Here is a 15,619-nt window from a genome sequence, read left to right on the forward strand (position 1 = left end):
ACCAGGAGCAGGGATAACTGACCGAGCCGATGAGAGCTGGTGATGCGACGAAGCTTAAAGCACTGATGCAAAGTTTTAAAGAATGGCGAAGATGACTAGGATGAGAGCAAAGTGCATGGGGGTTTAATGTCAAGCTTGACCCGCCCGGTGCAGCCGTTTTTGTCTGGCATTGAATTGGCCATGGATATAGTCTGTTCCGCGAAGCCTGATGCGATGCAAGTGTGAATGCGACGTCTACGGGGTGTCCGCGGAGGGCCGGACGAACCCGTATACTGGGACAAGGTACATAAGAAACGGGTACACAGACTTACCTAAACACGGGCCGCTTCAAAAGAAGCGTTCTGTACGTTGTCTTCGATTTGAGATGCATGCACCCAGATCGAAAGCGCTGAAGGTCTTGGGGTTTTGCACGATGTTGCGTAGGGGGATTGTTGCTTCGCCGCTGCCCGCTCTACGTTACGGTTGCATGGGAGAAGATAATCCGGCCATCTGCATATGCATTCGAGACCACTGCCATCGTTTGAGTTGATGGAAGAGGCGGGCCTATACCAGCAGTGTGTACCACGACCCGTGACGAAGTCCGTGGTCGAACTTAATAAATGGATATTGGCCTGGTGCTAGTGTAGGTATTAATGCAAACTTTGCTGATTCGAACAACATAGGAGGGATACACGTACCCTTGCCAGCGTACATTCTGATCCGTCGCTACAATTATTCTGTCCTTGTCCGTCCCTGTTGGTTGTTGGCCTGAGCTCTCTCATCTTAAGCGCTCAGTGAGCGAGTAGGCTTTTTGAAAGAGGGTTTTCTGCTCGTAATACCTAGCTACCATTCTCTCGATGAAAGCACCTAAGTAGAGGGGTTTTTGCTCATGCATCTCACTTCCCCCCAATCTTCGGCGCCAGCTCCGTCTGAAGCGCTTCCCTCCTTGGTCATCAACACTGCCGCATTCATCTGCTGAGGCTTGACTGGTCGAAGAAACACATCACATCCCGATTGAGTACCAAATAGGCCCGACCAGGCCCCTCGGACGTGTCGCTGTGTTTGCCGTTTTTGTTGTTGTCGCTCATTCCCCCCCCCCCCCCCCCCCCCCCCCCAAAGTCATAGACCAACCCCCTTCCGTTGTCATCTCACCTATCCACGAACGAGACACACAGCCACATCCAGGCCCCTCTTCGATGATCCACGTTGCCCAACGTCCTTGACCTGGACTCTCACGATTCCATCGGTGTCGAACACGCCACACCTTCCCTCCCACGTCCGCGTCACAGCGCAACTGGTCTGTGACGGTACACAACCTAACTCCATTCCCGAAGCAAATAATAACCCATTGATTTCGCCTGCGTAACCGCTCGTCCAGCCAGACTATCCATCTGGTGCCCCGCCCCCCAACCCGACAGCGCATCTTGGCACATATTGCTACCGCAGAGCATACGCCGCAGGGTCGCGTGTTCGTTGCCGCTATCCGCTCTCCAACATGGAGTCAGATCCCCGGTCCGCGGGCCCCGATGATCAGGGCCTTCGTCGAGCTGTACGTTCCACATTCAGAACATTTCGAGTCACACGGTCCATTGGACCTTTTGCCTCACCAGACAGCTATCATCCTTTGGCCACTTACTGACTTTGATGCTTTATCGCGTAGTGTGATCAATGTCGCACCCGCAAAGTTGGTAACCCCATTTGCTCTCGTGTTTGCTGTTCCATCGACGACAGAGGACGCCATCTCCGTCTATGCGCCGCCTTGATCGGATATTGTTGTATTCCAATGACCTCTCTTCCGCTATCACAGGCGGGCCCTGCATGCTATGGTATTCTGGCTTGGCTGACAGGAGGCCTGATCATGGCCCTGGGTTGTAGATCCGGTGTGATAAGAGCTCACCTTGCTCCAACTGCCGCATAACACAGCGCCCCTGCAGCTCCAATGGCGTTGGTCAAAAGCCAAAAGAGCAAAGACATCGAGTGCTCATATCACTTCAATAGTACGCCTTCAAACCCTCTCCCCGTCTCTTTTCCTGTCACCTCATTCTGTGCCTCGCATCATATGGCAACAGGATCTCGCTGTTCGGCTGGTTCGACCTGGAAACTACTGTGCCACATCTACGATATTTGACCGGGAGAGTCACTGACGCGTGCGACCTGCTCTACGCAGCGAGAAGAAGATTGACTTGATCGAGGAACGACTTTCCAACATTGAAGACCTGCTACGGAGCCTCACAAACAACCCCCAGAGCGTGGGCGACGCTACGTGGGACGCCAGCAGGGTCAGACACGCAACGCCCTCGGCATCGACTGTCGGGGATGTCTCCATTTTGACCCACGACGGCGCAGATTCGGATTCCGCGTTCGAAGGCGAACTCTCACTCACCGCCCATACCATGTTTGCCAGCGACTTCATCGAGAATGCCGTACAGAGGACTTCGCTCCAAGACGTCGCGCCCAACATGCACGCCGCACTCTCCGCTCTCCGTCAGATCGTCTCTATGCAGTCCAGGACTTCCTCCAATCGGGAGTTCCGTTTCCGCACCCAACAATCGCTACCGCCCGGGGGCCTGGCTGACCTGCCTATGCCACCTATGAATGCCGTCGTAGCTCTTCTCAAACACATGAAAGGTGAGGTCTGGTCTTCGGCGTACGGCAAGTCAGTGTAGATTAACACAATGACAGTCTCGCCCCCTAGCATCTTCTCTCTCGCGTGCTCGTTTCTAGATGTTGATGATCTAGCTGAGCTCTGCCGAAGAGTCTATTTTTGCACCGACAACTTTGCCGACACAACGTTCATCATCGTGAACGGCGCGCTCTTCTATCTCTTCATGGAGCAAGCATACCTCGCACCCGACGGAACATCCCGGGAAGAATTTGAAAGCTATCAACACATGTGCCGGAATAACCTGGAAACGGCTCTAGCTTGCTTGCCACTCATGCTACCCGCCAAGGTCGAGAGCATCGAAGCTTTGCTCATAGCCGTACGTCTTATCCTCCGCATCTACGAGGTGGTTCCACAGCGCTGACGAACATACTAGGCCGTGTACTCTGTAGACGTTTCGAATGCATCCCTAGCATGGCTCTTCACCTCTACTGCTGCTAGTTTGTGCCAGACACTCGGCTACCACCGCGTTTCGCAGGCTAGGAGCGATAGTGCCGGACCCAGAGACATCAAGACGCTGTTGTTCTGGCACGTTTACATGCTTGACAAGACTCTCTCGCTCAGGACCGGCAGGGCATCTGTCATTCAGGATTGGGATGTCACCTTGCCCAGGAGAGTTGACAACACAATGGTCGCAGATCCTTGGGGGGCCATTATTACAATCTGGATCAAGCAATCCGAGATTCAACAACGGGTGTACGAGCAATTGTCAGTAGTAATCCCCTTACTTGTGCCATGCGCCATCAGGGACTGACACCAAAACAGGTATAGCCCGCTTGCCCTCAACCAATCTCAAGAAGAACGGATCGAGACAGTCAGACGTTTGGAAAGCGAACAGAAGACCATCATGGCCGCCGCATCCCAGGTGCGGGAGCAAGCCCTCTTTGGTCTTAAAGCTTTGAACGCCTCTTCCATATTGGACATACATCTTAGGGGCGATGAACTGACCTTCCATTCGACCATGACGTTGATTTACAGAGCATTACCGGCACCAGAGGGCTCACCGACCCGGTTTACACAAGAGTGTATCGACACAGCACGGTTCTCTATGCAGTTGCATCTTGAATGCATGCAGAAAATCGCCGAAGAGGGGCGGCACCTCAAGGCAGTATATATTCATTGGTAAGGGCCGCATCCTTTCAGCGTGATATGTTTCCGTGGCTACAGTCCTGACCGAGCTGAAATTAGGGCTATTCTGCTCACCCCATTCACGCCCTTCTTCGTCCTCTTCTGTCATGTCATTGACACATCGAGTGCCAGTGATCTCAAGCGACTGAACGAGTTTGTTGGCTCTCTCCGGCCCGCCTGCGCACTTTCAGAACCTGTTGAGAGGCTACACCAGCTTTGTTCAATGCTGTGCAACGTGGCGACGCTGTACGTGGAAGGCAAATCCCAGCAGTCGGAAGAACGCGATCCGGTCAACGATGAGTTTGACGTATACTTGAGTGCGCTGGGGTTCCCGCCAACGGAATGCCCTGCTCAGGGTATGGATACAGGCGAAATGTCTCAGCCCACCTTGCAGACTGCTCAACTGGGCAACTGGTTTTCAGGCAGCCAGTATATGATGGGGTTACTAGAAGAGGATCTGTCTCAGTTCAACTAGCTGGACCGCGGAAGACAAGGCCCAAACCGGATATCAGCTCTGCCCTTGAGCCATGCCGTAAATCGATTCGATAGGCCTTTGCCACGGCAGGTTGGGTATGTATGTGCAAGGTGTCCGATTGCATACTGCTTGGAGCGGCCGAGCCAAAATGAGAATACGACGCCTCACCTGAGGCGCGCCAGACCTGTGCGACTTGGAACGCTTCACCGCTTGTAGCTTTGTTACTCTTAACCAAATCTTTCCTCGCATGTGTTCTGAAGCCGGATTGGCGCAGCATGTTGCCCCGCGGGCTGGCACGTTCCTAGCACTTAACGTTGCTCGATGACTGGCTTGTACGTCTGCTGTCGGGACTTCAGTCGGTCGGATGTCGTGGGTCATAGACTTGGTAGCCCTCATCTTCCGTATCGCTTTCAGCATGAGCATCCCGTTCACGTGCATTCGCAAGCCTGTCTGCCTCCAGTGCTTGGCCAATTTTTGATTTCGGCGCATCCGGCGCGGGTATAGCAGGGGCGTCGACCGAGGCAAATGCCGACTTAAAGCCTGATTTCTTGAAGCCACCTTTTTTGAAACCACCCGCAGCGGCGGCCTGCTGTGGCTGTTCGTTGGAAGCGAGCTTAATGCTGACAAGTCCGTCGGCCTTGGCCTCAGCTTTCCGGGCTCGGGCGCCTGCGTTTGGATCACGGACCATGGCTTTCATATCCTTCAGGCGCTGCTTGTGGCTGTGGTCGTAGCTGCTAAGGTGGGCCTCATAGTCGTTCATACGGGAGTAGCCCTTGGAGCAGAGGCTGCAGTAGAAAGATTGCAGAGCTTCGCGGGCAGCAGCGGTCTGTGCCGGGGGCAGTGTTTGGTGTCGCTGCGCAATGAAGTTAAATCAGTATCAAGACAAGATGTTCGAAAACATGCGCATATGAACTAACAGGTGGCATTGTGTTGTGCTCAAAGTTATTGTTGTGTTTGGTTGTTGTAAGCAGCAAAGGCAAAGGCGGAGGTGGGGGAGGAGACTTTGTATTCGTAAAATAGCATGATGTTTAACAAGCGTTGAGGTCGGAACCTGACTGGGCAGTTTGGCTAGCACCCTAAGCCGCAGCAACGGTTGGCTAGATGATCCGACCCTACCCCAAGCGTGCGGACAACGGACGGAACCGAAAGCGACTCGACGGGGCTAGTGCGGCTCCCCGGATGGAGCCGGGTCCACCCACCCGCAGCCTCGGACCTCATACAGGTACAGTGTACTTGCCGCTTCTGCTGCTGCAACCAACCTATGACGTGTTGAGAAATGGTCAGCTGCGCAGTCGACAAATTGAGGGCAACCTACCATAAGTGATTGACTTGCATACAACTTTTTTTTTTTTGCCAAGGTGCAACTAACGAACAATCCAGTCGACATACGAGCAGCCTGTCCATTGCCAGTCTTGTCCAGAACTGAAGGCAAGCATCGTTCATGGAGTCTAGATCCCTCCACTCGAAGCCGTCGGAGGAGACGCTCGTATCGCTTCTGCAACTAGATCCGTCGCCCATCGAGACACCCGACACCGACGCCGAGAAAGACCTTCCTCCTTTACCTTGGGATACACTCGAGAACAAAATTGACTCACCCATATCCACCTCTTCCCGCCCTGGGTTAAGTGGGAGCGGTCATAGTGCCGTCTTTTACCGTAAGTTCCCACAGCAGGCCGAGCGTCGTCGCATCAAATTGTTGACTGACCCGCGCTCAATTACCAGTTACACGCATCCAAAAGTTTTCTTCGTACCTGATACCTGTGTTTGTGTCACTTCATGTTGCCAACACTTCGATAATACCCCTAATTGCTCGCTCCGTTCCGGCTTCTGAAACGTATCTGTTGTTGTCCCGGGAGATATACCAAACAACGCTCACAGAACCGCTTCTCGTGGCACTACCGATCGTCGCACACGTCGCCTCCGGCATCGCGCTCCGTCTCGTTCGCCGGTCGCAAAACCTCAAACGATATGGCGGCAATACACCAGGCATGTACGCGCTGTATCGCGCTCAGACTGGCAAAACCTCTCGGTCCTTGATGTCCAACAGCACGAACTCGGCCGGTCGTATTTGGCCATCCGTCAGTTACATCTCCATTTCTGGCTACGTCTTCGCAGCACTCCTCGCTGTCCACGTGGGCGTAAACCGCATACTTCCCCTCCAGATTGAGGGAGACAGCTCAAATATTGGCCTGGCGTTCGTCTCTCACGGGTTTGCTCGGCAACCGTTTGTGTCATGGCTCGCATACACTGGTCTGCTGACGGTTGGATGCGGACATATGGTCTGGGGCGCAGCTAGGTGGATGGGTATGGCACCAACAGCCATGGGGTGGAGTGGCAGCGGTGCCAGTGTGGTCGACAAGAAGGTTCGGAAGCGCAGGAGGAGATCGTGGTGGGCACTGCACGGTGTGGCCGCGGCAGCGGCTGGCATTTGGGCAGCTGGTGGCCTCGGCATTGTGGCAAGAGGAGGTCTGACGGAGGGTTGGGTTGGAAAACTCTATGATGATCTCTTTAGTAGGATCCCCCTTTGTTGAGAAGGCCTGATAAGACCAGATATTGAACACATCGCCTGATACCCAACCGACGAACATGGGCACACTCGCCGCGCTCATGCACAAGCCCAACAACGCCAACGAAACAATGCTTAACGTGGACTAATGTGGACTACTTCACGAAGCCGATGGGCGTTCGGTTCATGACTTACCATTAGAAGCAAGTGATCGTCACGAACGGCTGCTCCAACATTATTGGGGTCAAGGAGAAAATTAAAACAGTATTGCTAAGGAAGGCAATGAGCTTCCAATCGCTGTAAATTAGACTAATTCCACAACATTTGCAGCTACCATGTCGAAGATAACATGGCCTTTTTCGTCCGCTCTGATCAAACCAGTCCATGCTGAAAGTTGGCCGAATCCATTCGCATGCCCGCGAGTTGCTTGAAAGTAAAGACGAGGTACAGCCGAAATGACAAGATGGCCGAACCCCCTTCAACACTCAGGACTCAAGTCGCTGGCTGGTTACTGCGCGTTTTTGCGGAAGCCATTCTGATAACACATCTAATTGCCGTTGCCATTATTTCCTTGGCCAGGAAAGACGCCGCCGTTGAGCTGAGGGCAAGCCTTCTGGGCCGCCTGAGCTGCTTTGATCAGGTCGTTTTGATCTTTGCACGCCCCGGAGACACAATTGACCAGTGAGTTGACATTAGCCTTTTGGCAATAGCAGTCCTTGATCTTGTCCTGGGCGCAGCCACTCTTCTGGATGTCATCGTTGACGCAGCTCTTGGCGCAGTCGGGCACATCGAGACTGTCGGCAATAGCGAGGCCGGCGGCAGCGGCGAGGATGGCGAGAAATGAGCTCTTCATTTTAACGGTAAGTGCTTGGGCTAGGAATAGAAAACGTGTTGACTGAGATTGATGGATTGGTAAGTAGTGGTATCGTGTGTGTGAGCGTGTGGCTGTTGAGTGCCTTGGATAGAATGCAGTATTTCAAGCATTGGGATCATTGGGCACTTTATATAGCCCGTTTCTGGGTCGGAGTGAGATGGATGGGTGATACATGGCTCACGGCTCTTTTCCTTGACGTAATGACTTTTCTCGTTCTTTTCGCATCCTCAAACGTTGCCATCGTGTTTCTGGGTATGATCAGTCCGGACCTTAGCGATTGAATATTTAGGTTGTTGTCCGCGCAATAGCGTCAACAGAGTTTGGCGGTCTAACTGAGCGGCGGTCTATGTCTCAGTCAGGACCGAGGGTGTTGTCTAACAAGCACAAGGTAGTACCTCGTTCCTACGTGCTGGTGGACTAATCCCAACTCCCAAGTTAATAATCAAGGCTGTGCTTCTTCTAGTCTTCGAGAACACGCGTCCAATCGCATCAGTCGTATACGCATAACATGGCCTAGGTGCGCTGACGTCCATGTCAAAGAGCCTCTCGGTAGGTGGCTTACATGACAGACTCGAGGTCATGGGACGAGCCGTTCGGTCGAGCCACAGACCGAGTCTGTTTGCTTTGAGCCGCAGCACGGGCTACATGAGAGCTGCCAAGGAGCAGGTGTCTGGTCCAAGCCCCACGAGAAGATGACAGAGCACCCAACGGCGGTGCATTCTCGCAAGAATCGTTCGAGATTTGCCGGCGCACTTACGTATCGAGCGGTCTTCGGGAACTTTTCTGGAGTCGGTTCTCGGGAGGCAACTTAGCAGAGTTCAGTCGTATAGGCGGGTTTTGCTTTGCTCTGATCAATCGATATCCCCTACCGGCAGTGCACGCCCTCTACTCATTACATTATCATCGCCGCTGTATGACAGGTGCACTCCCGGCGGCCCATCTACCGGTGGTTTAGAAGTCGTCGATATCATAAGCTTTGATTTGCATCCCAGTGACGTTTCATTCGGAATCTCGAACACCGCACGGCAAGCTTTTTACAGCTTCGGGGCCAAGACATCGTCTCGGATGAGCTGAACTGTGTGATTCAGAGGCTTGGGGGCGGTCCTTCAAAAGTTCTATTCCAAGATCTCATGTTCGCCAACTTCCTTGCCCTTCAAGTTTGCCGGCATGACTAAGATCATCTCTTGGGCACAAGAGGTTAATCTCATCTTGGTGTTTCAGTAAGTACAGATAATGTTGGCGGAAACATGCCCAGGTCATCGATTCGTAATCCATGGGGTAAAAGCGCCGTGACCTCATGTGTCATGCAGACCGCGCCTACAAGTAAGCCAGCAATATGATGATGATCCGTTCATTTGGAACGGGGTGGCAAGCTCCTTTCATACCATGTGGTTTCCACGACCCGTCCCAGGAGCTGGGACAACCAAGTAGCAAATGGTCAACACGTTGCTATTCTGATATGTCTGTCTAGCCAAAGGCACGGCTAAGCTATGTGGCATAGTATTCATGACCTAGTAGCTTCAACTCCCGCCTGGTCGCTACTGTCTCGTGAGGGACGTCGCTGCTTCGAAATGATACATACCACTTGTGTCGTCTGTTATCTGAGCACTGGAACCTCACCTCTAGTTCTTTTTGGTATACGTCTAAAAGTAACAAACAAACTGGACGATCCCAATCTAACCGCCTCCAACCATCAATGATAACAACGACTGTGAGATATCACCGGGAGTTAGGTAATAGTTAGGTGATATTGTGCGTCTCGCGTTGCTGATTTTCTTTCACCGCAGCACGCGATTTAAGAATGACAAAGTGTAACTCAGGTTCCATAGACCGAGAACCGCCGAGCAGAGAGCCCTGGTCCTGGTCCCAAGAACAAGTCTCACTCGAGGCCATCTTTGAGAGCCACCAAGCATGTTTCTCCATTTTCCATCGTGGGGCTCACTTGTTTTTGTTACGTTCTTTGAGCTGATCAAATGATAAGAGGGGGGTGCCTCACATCATACACGCCCAACGTGCTCATCAATCACAAACAAGTCTTATGGTATGGAAACGCTACCTGATTCACCATCAAGCCGCGGGGGAGGAGATCATATGGTGTCTTCTCTATGGGTATCCTGCAAATATAGCAAACAAGCTCGCCCGCCCCCTGCCCCGTAATTTCGAGAGCGTTCAACTTCCCGTGCCGATAGTTTGCCGTAATTGCTCCTTTGTCGACCAGTATTCAATATCTCAGATGCCTTGCGTGCCGTCTGTCCCGGCTTCTTCTACAACTTCATCCCCGCACTAAGCCCGCACAAGGGCCTGGTCCTCCATAACTGTCCTTGTCGTCTGTCTTTGCAAAAACAATACCGGGACGGCCATTTGGGCAGGAGTCGCTCTTCGTCGGACCGCTGAATCCATGTATAATGGAACACTCGGGGGTGAAGGATTTCTCGGGCATGTACAGCCATCCGTTGCATCCATCGTGGGTTGACTGGTGACATATGGTGCAGCATTCCTCGGCAGTTCTAGCCGGGTGTAGATTGAAGTCCCAGCCGCCCATACTCTGGTCGATGCCGATCCAAGTGACGGACTTGATAAATTTTGTTCGGACGCATTCAGGAGCCTGCATCCTCAGGTGATTAGCAATTTGGTACTGAGATCGACACGGACCAGCAAATATTCGATGGCCAGTCGACAACGGCAAAGTAAATTGCTTACGGGATTCAGTGTCGAGGAGGGAGATGGGTCCGTTGTATAGGACGAGGATGTGATAGAAGGTCCAGGAAATGACGTGGCTGACAGAGCGGCAGTGGTCTCGACGTTGTCACCGTTACGGCCTCGATTGGTCGCAGTGACTGTGACGACAACTGGGATCGTGATGGCGAGGATGATCAGTCCGATGCAAGTGCCAGTGATTATTTTCCAGTTCCATAAGCGCAAGCGTCGCTCCGAGTCGAGCCGGACTGCCCGTTCAGCATCGTTCGGCACGGCAATATCTCCATCTGGCTCAACCGGGATGCCATTATTGCTGCTGTTGTTTCCAACGTTCATTGGGATATGAACGGGCTCAGGGGCTGAGTGAACCATAACCTCAGGTGCCGGGTTGGTTTCATGCTCCGTCCAGCGAGGTCCGCTACAGCTTCCTTCCATGCTTGACATGGCGGTAATAAACAGCGGAGACTGTCGCGGCGACCATGCGAGAGGAGCTCCTTTGTGCAGGTCGGAAGACTGACAAAATAATGACGATGACGATGACGATGATGTTGTCGTTGTTGTTGACGATAATGTCGACAATGCTGGTTGTCGCAGGACGAGAAGATGTGGCTTGCCAAAGTCTCGAACTCAAGCAACATTGATGTGAGAAGAGGAATTGACGGAACGTTCACCTCAAAGAAGTCGTGATGATGTTGAGGTGAAGGCGTGTCGGAACCCAACGTGTTTGTTTGCTAGGCAGGAACGCAGCAGGCAGACAGTGACTAGACTTTCTGAGATTGATTGCTCGCCATCAGAAGTACCCCCCCTCCCTAGCTGGCAGTTGAAACAATGAGATATGAGTGACTCTACAGTCAGAGGAAGGAGCGATGGAGTGAACATGATCGCCCCTTCCTGAATCCTAGGTATTCATGTCTCTTTGCGTCAGAGTCCCATCTTTGCCTACGTACCTACTTACCTACCTTACCTAGGTAGGCGGGTACCCGGTAGGTTGAAAGAACATAGAGTCACTGCGGCCAGGTCTCGCTCCAAGGAGAATTCTGCCGCATACCTACATCCATACATCTGCCTTGGGCCATACATCATCCGGAAGTACGCCATAGGCACGACGCAGTTATTGAAACGCAGTGGTATACTTATGTTAAGAACACCAGGCCAAGAGCACAGAGCACATTGTTTCTGAAGACTTTGTATGAACGGAGAATTGTCTTTTGGTCTTTTGGCCCTGTTGTTGTATGACGGACTTACTTTGCCTTTAACTACCACAAGACGAGCTTCTTCGCATCTGTCGGCTGAAGTAAGATATCCTGCTCGACAGCATGGTATCAGGCCTCTCCCCATAAGCAGTCTATGTTGGGCGAGGAAGTCACTAAAAAATGTTTCAGCATTGAAAGCTATATCCCGCTCATGTGTTCTATTGTCTACGGACGTGTCGTACGCTTGTGTTCCCTCTACTTATAGCATAGCCATGTAATGCTCCAATTGATATTTTCTGTCAGTACGGCCCAAATGCTAGCCACTTTACTGCACCAAGGACTTCGCGTCTCCATCGTTGAGCTTGCCCGCACCGACAAGCCTCTTGACTTCCTCGCTCCAGACACCCTTGATCTCATCAGCCACCTTCAGGCCATTCAGCTTGCCTGCCAGCGCCGCAATCTCATCAGGGTCAATCTTGCTCTGAATGAGCTCGACGTCGCCGAGAACTGCGTCGATCGTGGCGGCCGAAGGCTCGCCAGAAGCAAAGTAATTGGCGTCCTTTACCGAGCCCTTGAGCACACGCTTGTTCTTCTTGACAGCGTTCTTGGCCGCCTCCTTGGCCTTTTTGGAGGTCTCTCTGTCAGCCTTGGCCTTCTCCTCTGCCTCCTTGGCAGCCTTCTCATCAGCCTCTTTCTTGGCCTGAGCCTCCTCGAGGGCCTTCTTCTCGGCAGCCTCCTTTTCTAATCTCTTTTTGTTCTTGGCCGCGTTGGCCTCTTGTCTGAAACGCTTGATGCGCTCGTCGCCGGCGGAGCAGTCGTCGAGCAGCTTGCGGAGACGGGCGTTGTCCTCAGCCTTCTTCTTCTTACGCGCGTTAGCGTTCTTGCGCTCCGTGTGGCGCTTCTGGTCACGGTTCTCGTTGTCGTCAGGGACATCCTCATCCAGGTATTCGAACGTCCGCCAGCTGTCAAAGTTGTACCAGAAGTTGTAGAACTCCTCAACTTCCTCCTTGGTAGACTTGTCATCACCAAAAGGCGGAACAGGCTGAGTCTTGGAGAAGCGGCCTTCAGCCTTGAAGACACTGCCCCACAGCTTGTAGAAGTTACCCTTGGCGAGCTGCTTCTTGGTGGGAGGGTCAACGTCGGCCTTCTCATCGACCGAATCGTACTGTTGGCGCTTGGTGGGGTCCAACAGAACCTCGGTGGCTTTCTGAATGCACTTGAAGAAATTGTCGTCGTCGACGATACCAGCGGCAGCCTTCTTATCGGGGTGGTGCTTGAGGACCTTCTTGCGGTGGGCACGTTTGATCTGGTCCTCCGTAGCCTTCCAGCGGTACTTGGTGAGTCCAAGGACCTGGTAGTGGTCTTGGTTCTACATGCACAACAAAACAATCAGTCTGTGATCCGTGTGCACAACTGTACGCATTTGGGGCCGGCCACCTACCTTCCAATCCTTGGCATCGCGCTGGAGCATCATGGCGTCCTCAGGCTCGCTGATTTCGCCATCATCATCGTTCTCGACCTTCTTGGCAGCCTCTTGAGCCTGGATGCGGTCATCCTCGGAGAAGGTGCGCTTGTGACGGGCCCGACGGGCGTGGGCCAGGAAGTGAGGGCCAACGGGCTCCAAACTGCGCTGGGTTGCAGCAGCAACCTGGCCGATGGCTTTGAAGTCCTTCTCAGCGGACCACCCCTCAGGGAGGAGGGGAAGGGCGTGTGCGACGATAGTTGCAGAAGCCATATCGAAGATTGTTCGAATTATTTGGCAAGATAGGGACCGCGGCTTTCGTGGGTTGACAATGGAGGGATGTCGCCCAGGCACAGTACTTAGAGAAGAAAAAATCCGTTAACGTGGGGCACAATTGTTTTGCGGACGGGCGTGGAAAATGCCACCATTGGTGGGGGAGGGTGTGCGTTTAGAACTTACCAGTGACAGGAACTTTTTTCTTTAGCTGCAGCCACGCCACGGACGGACTAATCCCGTCAAGTCGAGCCCTCTCGATCGCTTCTAACCACTGAACCATTTCCCATACCGCCATCTCTGAATCTCCTAGCAAACTATTCTTATTGCGAAAACGACTTATGCTCTCGTAACATTTCCGTCTGCACACCATGTCTTTGTCTGCGTATCGGCACCTTTGGCGCGCCGCGAGAATCGCCTTCCAAGGTTTGGGACATGCCCCTGTGGCACAACGGAAACTTCATCCTGACGATAGCATCATTTCCAGGCGACGATCGAGTTCTTGCAGCTGCACAACATCAGATTCGCCAAAGCTTTAGAGACCAAGCCACTCTCGCAACGACAGATTCCGCCTACAGTCAAGCTATCCAAAAAGCCGAAGACATTGCTAAGATCCTCAGAGAAAACGTCGTCCAGGGTAAACAGGACGAGTCGCGTGTCTACAGTGGGTTGCACCAAGATGAAGAACATGTTTCCAATTGTCTTGCTAACGAATAAACCTCGAAGAGTTGCGCATTCATGAGGACACCGAGCGGGGCGACAACGATTCTATCAAGATAGCCGGCAGCGGCAAGGCGACTATGGGCGGATGTGGTTGCAGTTGACGGGCGAAAAGAGTTGGAAGGTTGGAGGCCGTATAGCATGCCGGAGATGCTTGTGACCGTGTACAACAAATCGAATGATACCCTTACAGTTGACCTGGCCTTAATCCTATCCCAGTTTCAGGGCCCCTTTCCCAGGCGGTATAGCAGACACCTCAACTCCGTATGAAATGCAATTCGCTTCCCTTATCCGTCACGACTAATCACCTTGAAGACTTGCGTACTTGAAACCATCGTCTGCACCCGGAGGGAGCGCAACCGCCGGTGCAACTGACGGTTGAGCAGCATCTCCGATGCCGGAATCACCACTGACCTGCTTACGTCCACCCCTTCCATCTCCGCCTCGCGCGCCTCCCTGCCCTCTCCGAGCATCCGTAAGCATTTGAGACCGCTGCTCCTTGTCCATAGTACCGATCGCCTTAGGAACACCCCAGCGAACACGCAAAGGGCATCCTGCGATCACGGCTCGACCCTGGCACGCCGCGGCGGCCTTCTCAGCCGCCTCCCTAGTGTCGTAGTTGACAAATGCGCAGTGGGACATATGCGAACAAACCAAACTCTTGATTTTGCCATGCGCTTTGAAAAACTCGCGGATTTTGTGCTCAGGCAAATCGTCTTCGACGCCGGTGACAAAGAGGGACATAATGTTTTTATCGGCGGGTGGCATCCAGTCCTGCGGCCCAGGGGGCAATTGGGCAGCGCTGGGAAATGCCTGCTTCGATCTGCCTGACCTGGCACCAACAGCAGCTGCTGCCCTGGAATCTCTCGTCCGTATCGGACCTGGTCCACCAACACCGGCACCCACAACGGGGTTACCGCCGACCCCACCTCTTGAGCTTGAGCCTGATTGAGCATCGTTGTTCAGGCCCTCAACAGGTCGACCCTTTCGAAAATAAGGCTTGCTTGCCGCTAGCCTTCGGAGCAGCTCTCTGGCTTTCTCGTCCGTCTTCTCGTACTCTTCGACTCCTGCACGACCTTCCTCAATGGCGCGCTCGTTGTTTTGCGCAAAGTATTCACGATTGATGTCGGACGATGGCCCGGGGGCTACCATCTTGAGGGCGGCATCGCGAACGACAATGGGCAGACCAAATGAAAGATCTAACATACAGGCCTGACAGCAGTTTTTGAGTCGTGCGCATGTCAGGCAGATGTTCGTTCGCTTCTTTCGACCGTGGGCTCGATCAGCGCTCCAGCTGAAGACGGTGAACGGTCTAGTACACTGCGTCGCAAGGTGTTAGCAGACAGTCTTCAAGATAACGACGATTGAAACGCAGGGAAACGGTTACCAATTTACACTCGGCGCCATAATCCTCCTTGAGCATCTTGACGTAAGGATTCTCGGGCAAGCAGTTTTCGCAAACGGACGGGAAATCGGTAGATTCCCAACCTGAGCGGTTCAGGTCCTGTTTGATTTGGGGTGGCATGACGCCTCAAGACCGCAAAGCTTACGGAGATTCAAAGTCGGAAAAGGTCTCAAAGAGGGCGGTGGCTGGGGAGTTGACGATGGAAGTTGTCGTGAGATTCTTTGGTGTGGCAAGCAGAGATTCGA

General features: G+C 53.0%; 8 protein-coding genes across 8 annotated transcripts; 3 read left to right on the forward strand and 5 right to left on the reverse strand.

The window, feature by feature from the left end:
• Window positions 1–1,474: 1,474 nt before the first annotated feature.
• CH63R_07667 (Fungal specific transcription factor domain-containing protein) lies at window positions 1,475–4,244 on the forward strand (the record flags this gene model as incomplete). Its single annotated transcript, XM_018302642.1, has 7 exons — window positions 1,475–1,528; window positions 1,903–1,976; window positions 2,147–2,607; window positions 2,662–2,960; window positions 3,018–3,349; window positions 3,407–3,763; window positions 3,809–4,244. 7 exons carry the CDS (start codon window positions 1,475–1,477, stop codon window positions 4,242–4,244), a joined length of 2,013 nt encoding a protein of 670 aa, XP_018157420.1.
• A 352-nt stretch (window positions 4,245–4,596) lies between these two features.
• Window positions 4,597–5,170, reverse strand: CH63R_07668 (C2H2 finger domain-containing protein; the record flags this gene model as incomplete). Its single annotated transcript, XM_018302643.1, has 2 exons — window positions 4,597–5,097; window positions 5,162–5,170. The coding sequence occupies 2 exons, from the start codon at window positions 5,168–5,170 to the stop codon at window positions 4,597–4,599; spliced, it is 510 nt and encodes a 169-aa protein (XP_018157421.1).
• A 515-nt stretch (window positions 5,171–5,685) lies between these two features.
• CH63R_07669 (N2,N2-dimethylguanosine tRNA methyltransferase) lies at window positions 5,686–6,775 on the forward strand (the record flags this gene model as incomplete). Its single annotated transcript, XM_018302644.1, has 2 exons — window positions 5,686–5,899; window positions 5,967–6,775. 2 exons carry the CDS (start codon window positions 5,686–5,688, stop codon window positions 6,773–6,775), a joined length of 1,023 nt encoding a protein of 340 aa, XP_018157422.1.
• A 522-nt stretch (window positions 6,776–7,297) lies between these two features.
• On the reverse strand, window positions 7,298–7,603 carry CH63R_07670 (CFEM domain-containing protein; the record flags this gene model as incomplete). The annotated part of the gene is made up of 1 exon (XM_018302645.1): window positions 7,298–7,603. One exon carries the CDS (start codon window positions 7,601–7,603, stop codon window positions 7,298–7,300), a length of 306 nt encoding a protein of 101 aa, XP_018157423.1.
• A 2,293-nt stretch (window positions 7,604–9,896) lies between these two features.
• On the reverse strand, window positions 9,897–10,765 carry CH63R_07671 (uncharacterized protein; the record flags this gene model as incomplete). Its single annotated transcript, XM_018302646.1, has 2 exons — window positions 9,897–10,259; window positions 10,325–10,765. The coding sequence occupies 2 exons, from the start codon at window positions 10,763–10,765 to the stop codon at window positions 9,897–9,899; spliced, it is 804 nt and encodes a 267-aa protein (XP_018157424.1).
• Window positions 10,766–11,839: 1,074 nt separating this feature from the next.
• CH63R_07672 (DnaJ domain-containing protein) lies at window positions 11,840–13,249 on the reverse strand (the record flags this gene model as incomplete). Its single annotated transcript, XM_018302647.1, has 2 exons — window positions 11,840–12,883; window positions 12,956–13,249. 2 exons carry the CDS (start codon window positions 13,247–13,249, stop codon window positions 11,840–11,842), a joined length of 1,338 nt encoding a protein of 445 aa, XP_018157425.1.
• Window positions 13,250–13,684: 435 nt separating this feature from the next.
• CH63R_07673 (mitochondrial protein fmp16) lies at window positions 13,685–14,073 on the forward strand (the record flags this gene model as incomplete). The annotated part of the gene is made up of 2 exons (XM_018302648.1): window positions 13,685–13,913; window positions 13,976–14,073. The coding sequence occupies 2 exons, from the start codon at window positions 13,685–13,687 to the stop codon at window positions 14,071–14,073; spliced, it is 327 nt and encodes a 108-aa protein (XP_018157426.1).
• A 196-nt stretch (window positions 14,074–14,269) lies between these two features.
• Window positions 14,270–15,494, reverse strand: CH63R_07674 (Pre-mRNA-splicing factor slt-11; the record flags this gene model as incomplete). The annotated part of the gene is made up of 2 exons (XM_018302649.1): window positions 14,270–15,289; window positions 15,357–15,494. 2 exons carry the CDS (start codon window positions 15,492–15,494, stop codon window positions 14,270–14,272), a joined length of 1,158 nt encoding a protein of 385 aa, XP_018157427.1.
• Between the last annotated feature and the right edge of the window lie 125 nt (window positions 15,495–15,619).

The sequence above is a fragment of the Colletotrichum higginsianum genome, chromosome 5 (assembly GCF_001672515.1).
Source record: "Colletotrichum higginsianum IMI 349063 chromosome 5, whole genome shotgun sequence".
NCBI lineage: Eukaryota > Fungi > Ascomycota > Sordariomycetes > Glomerellales > Glomerellaceae > Colletotrichum > Colletotrichum higginsianum.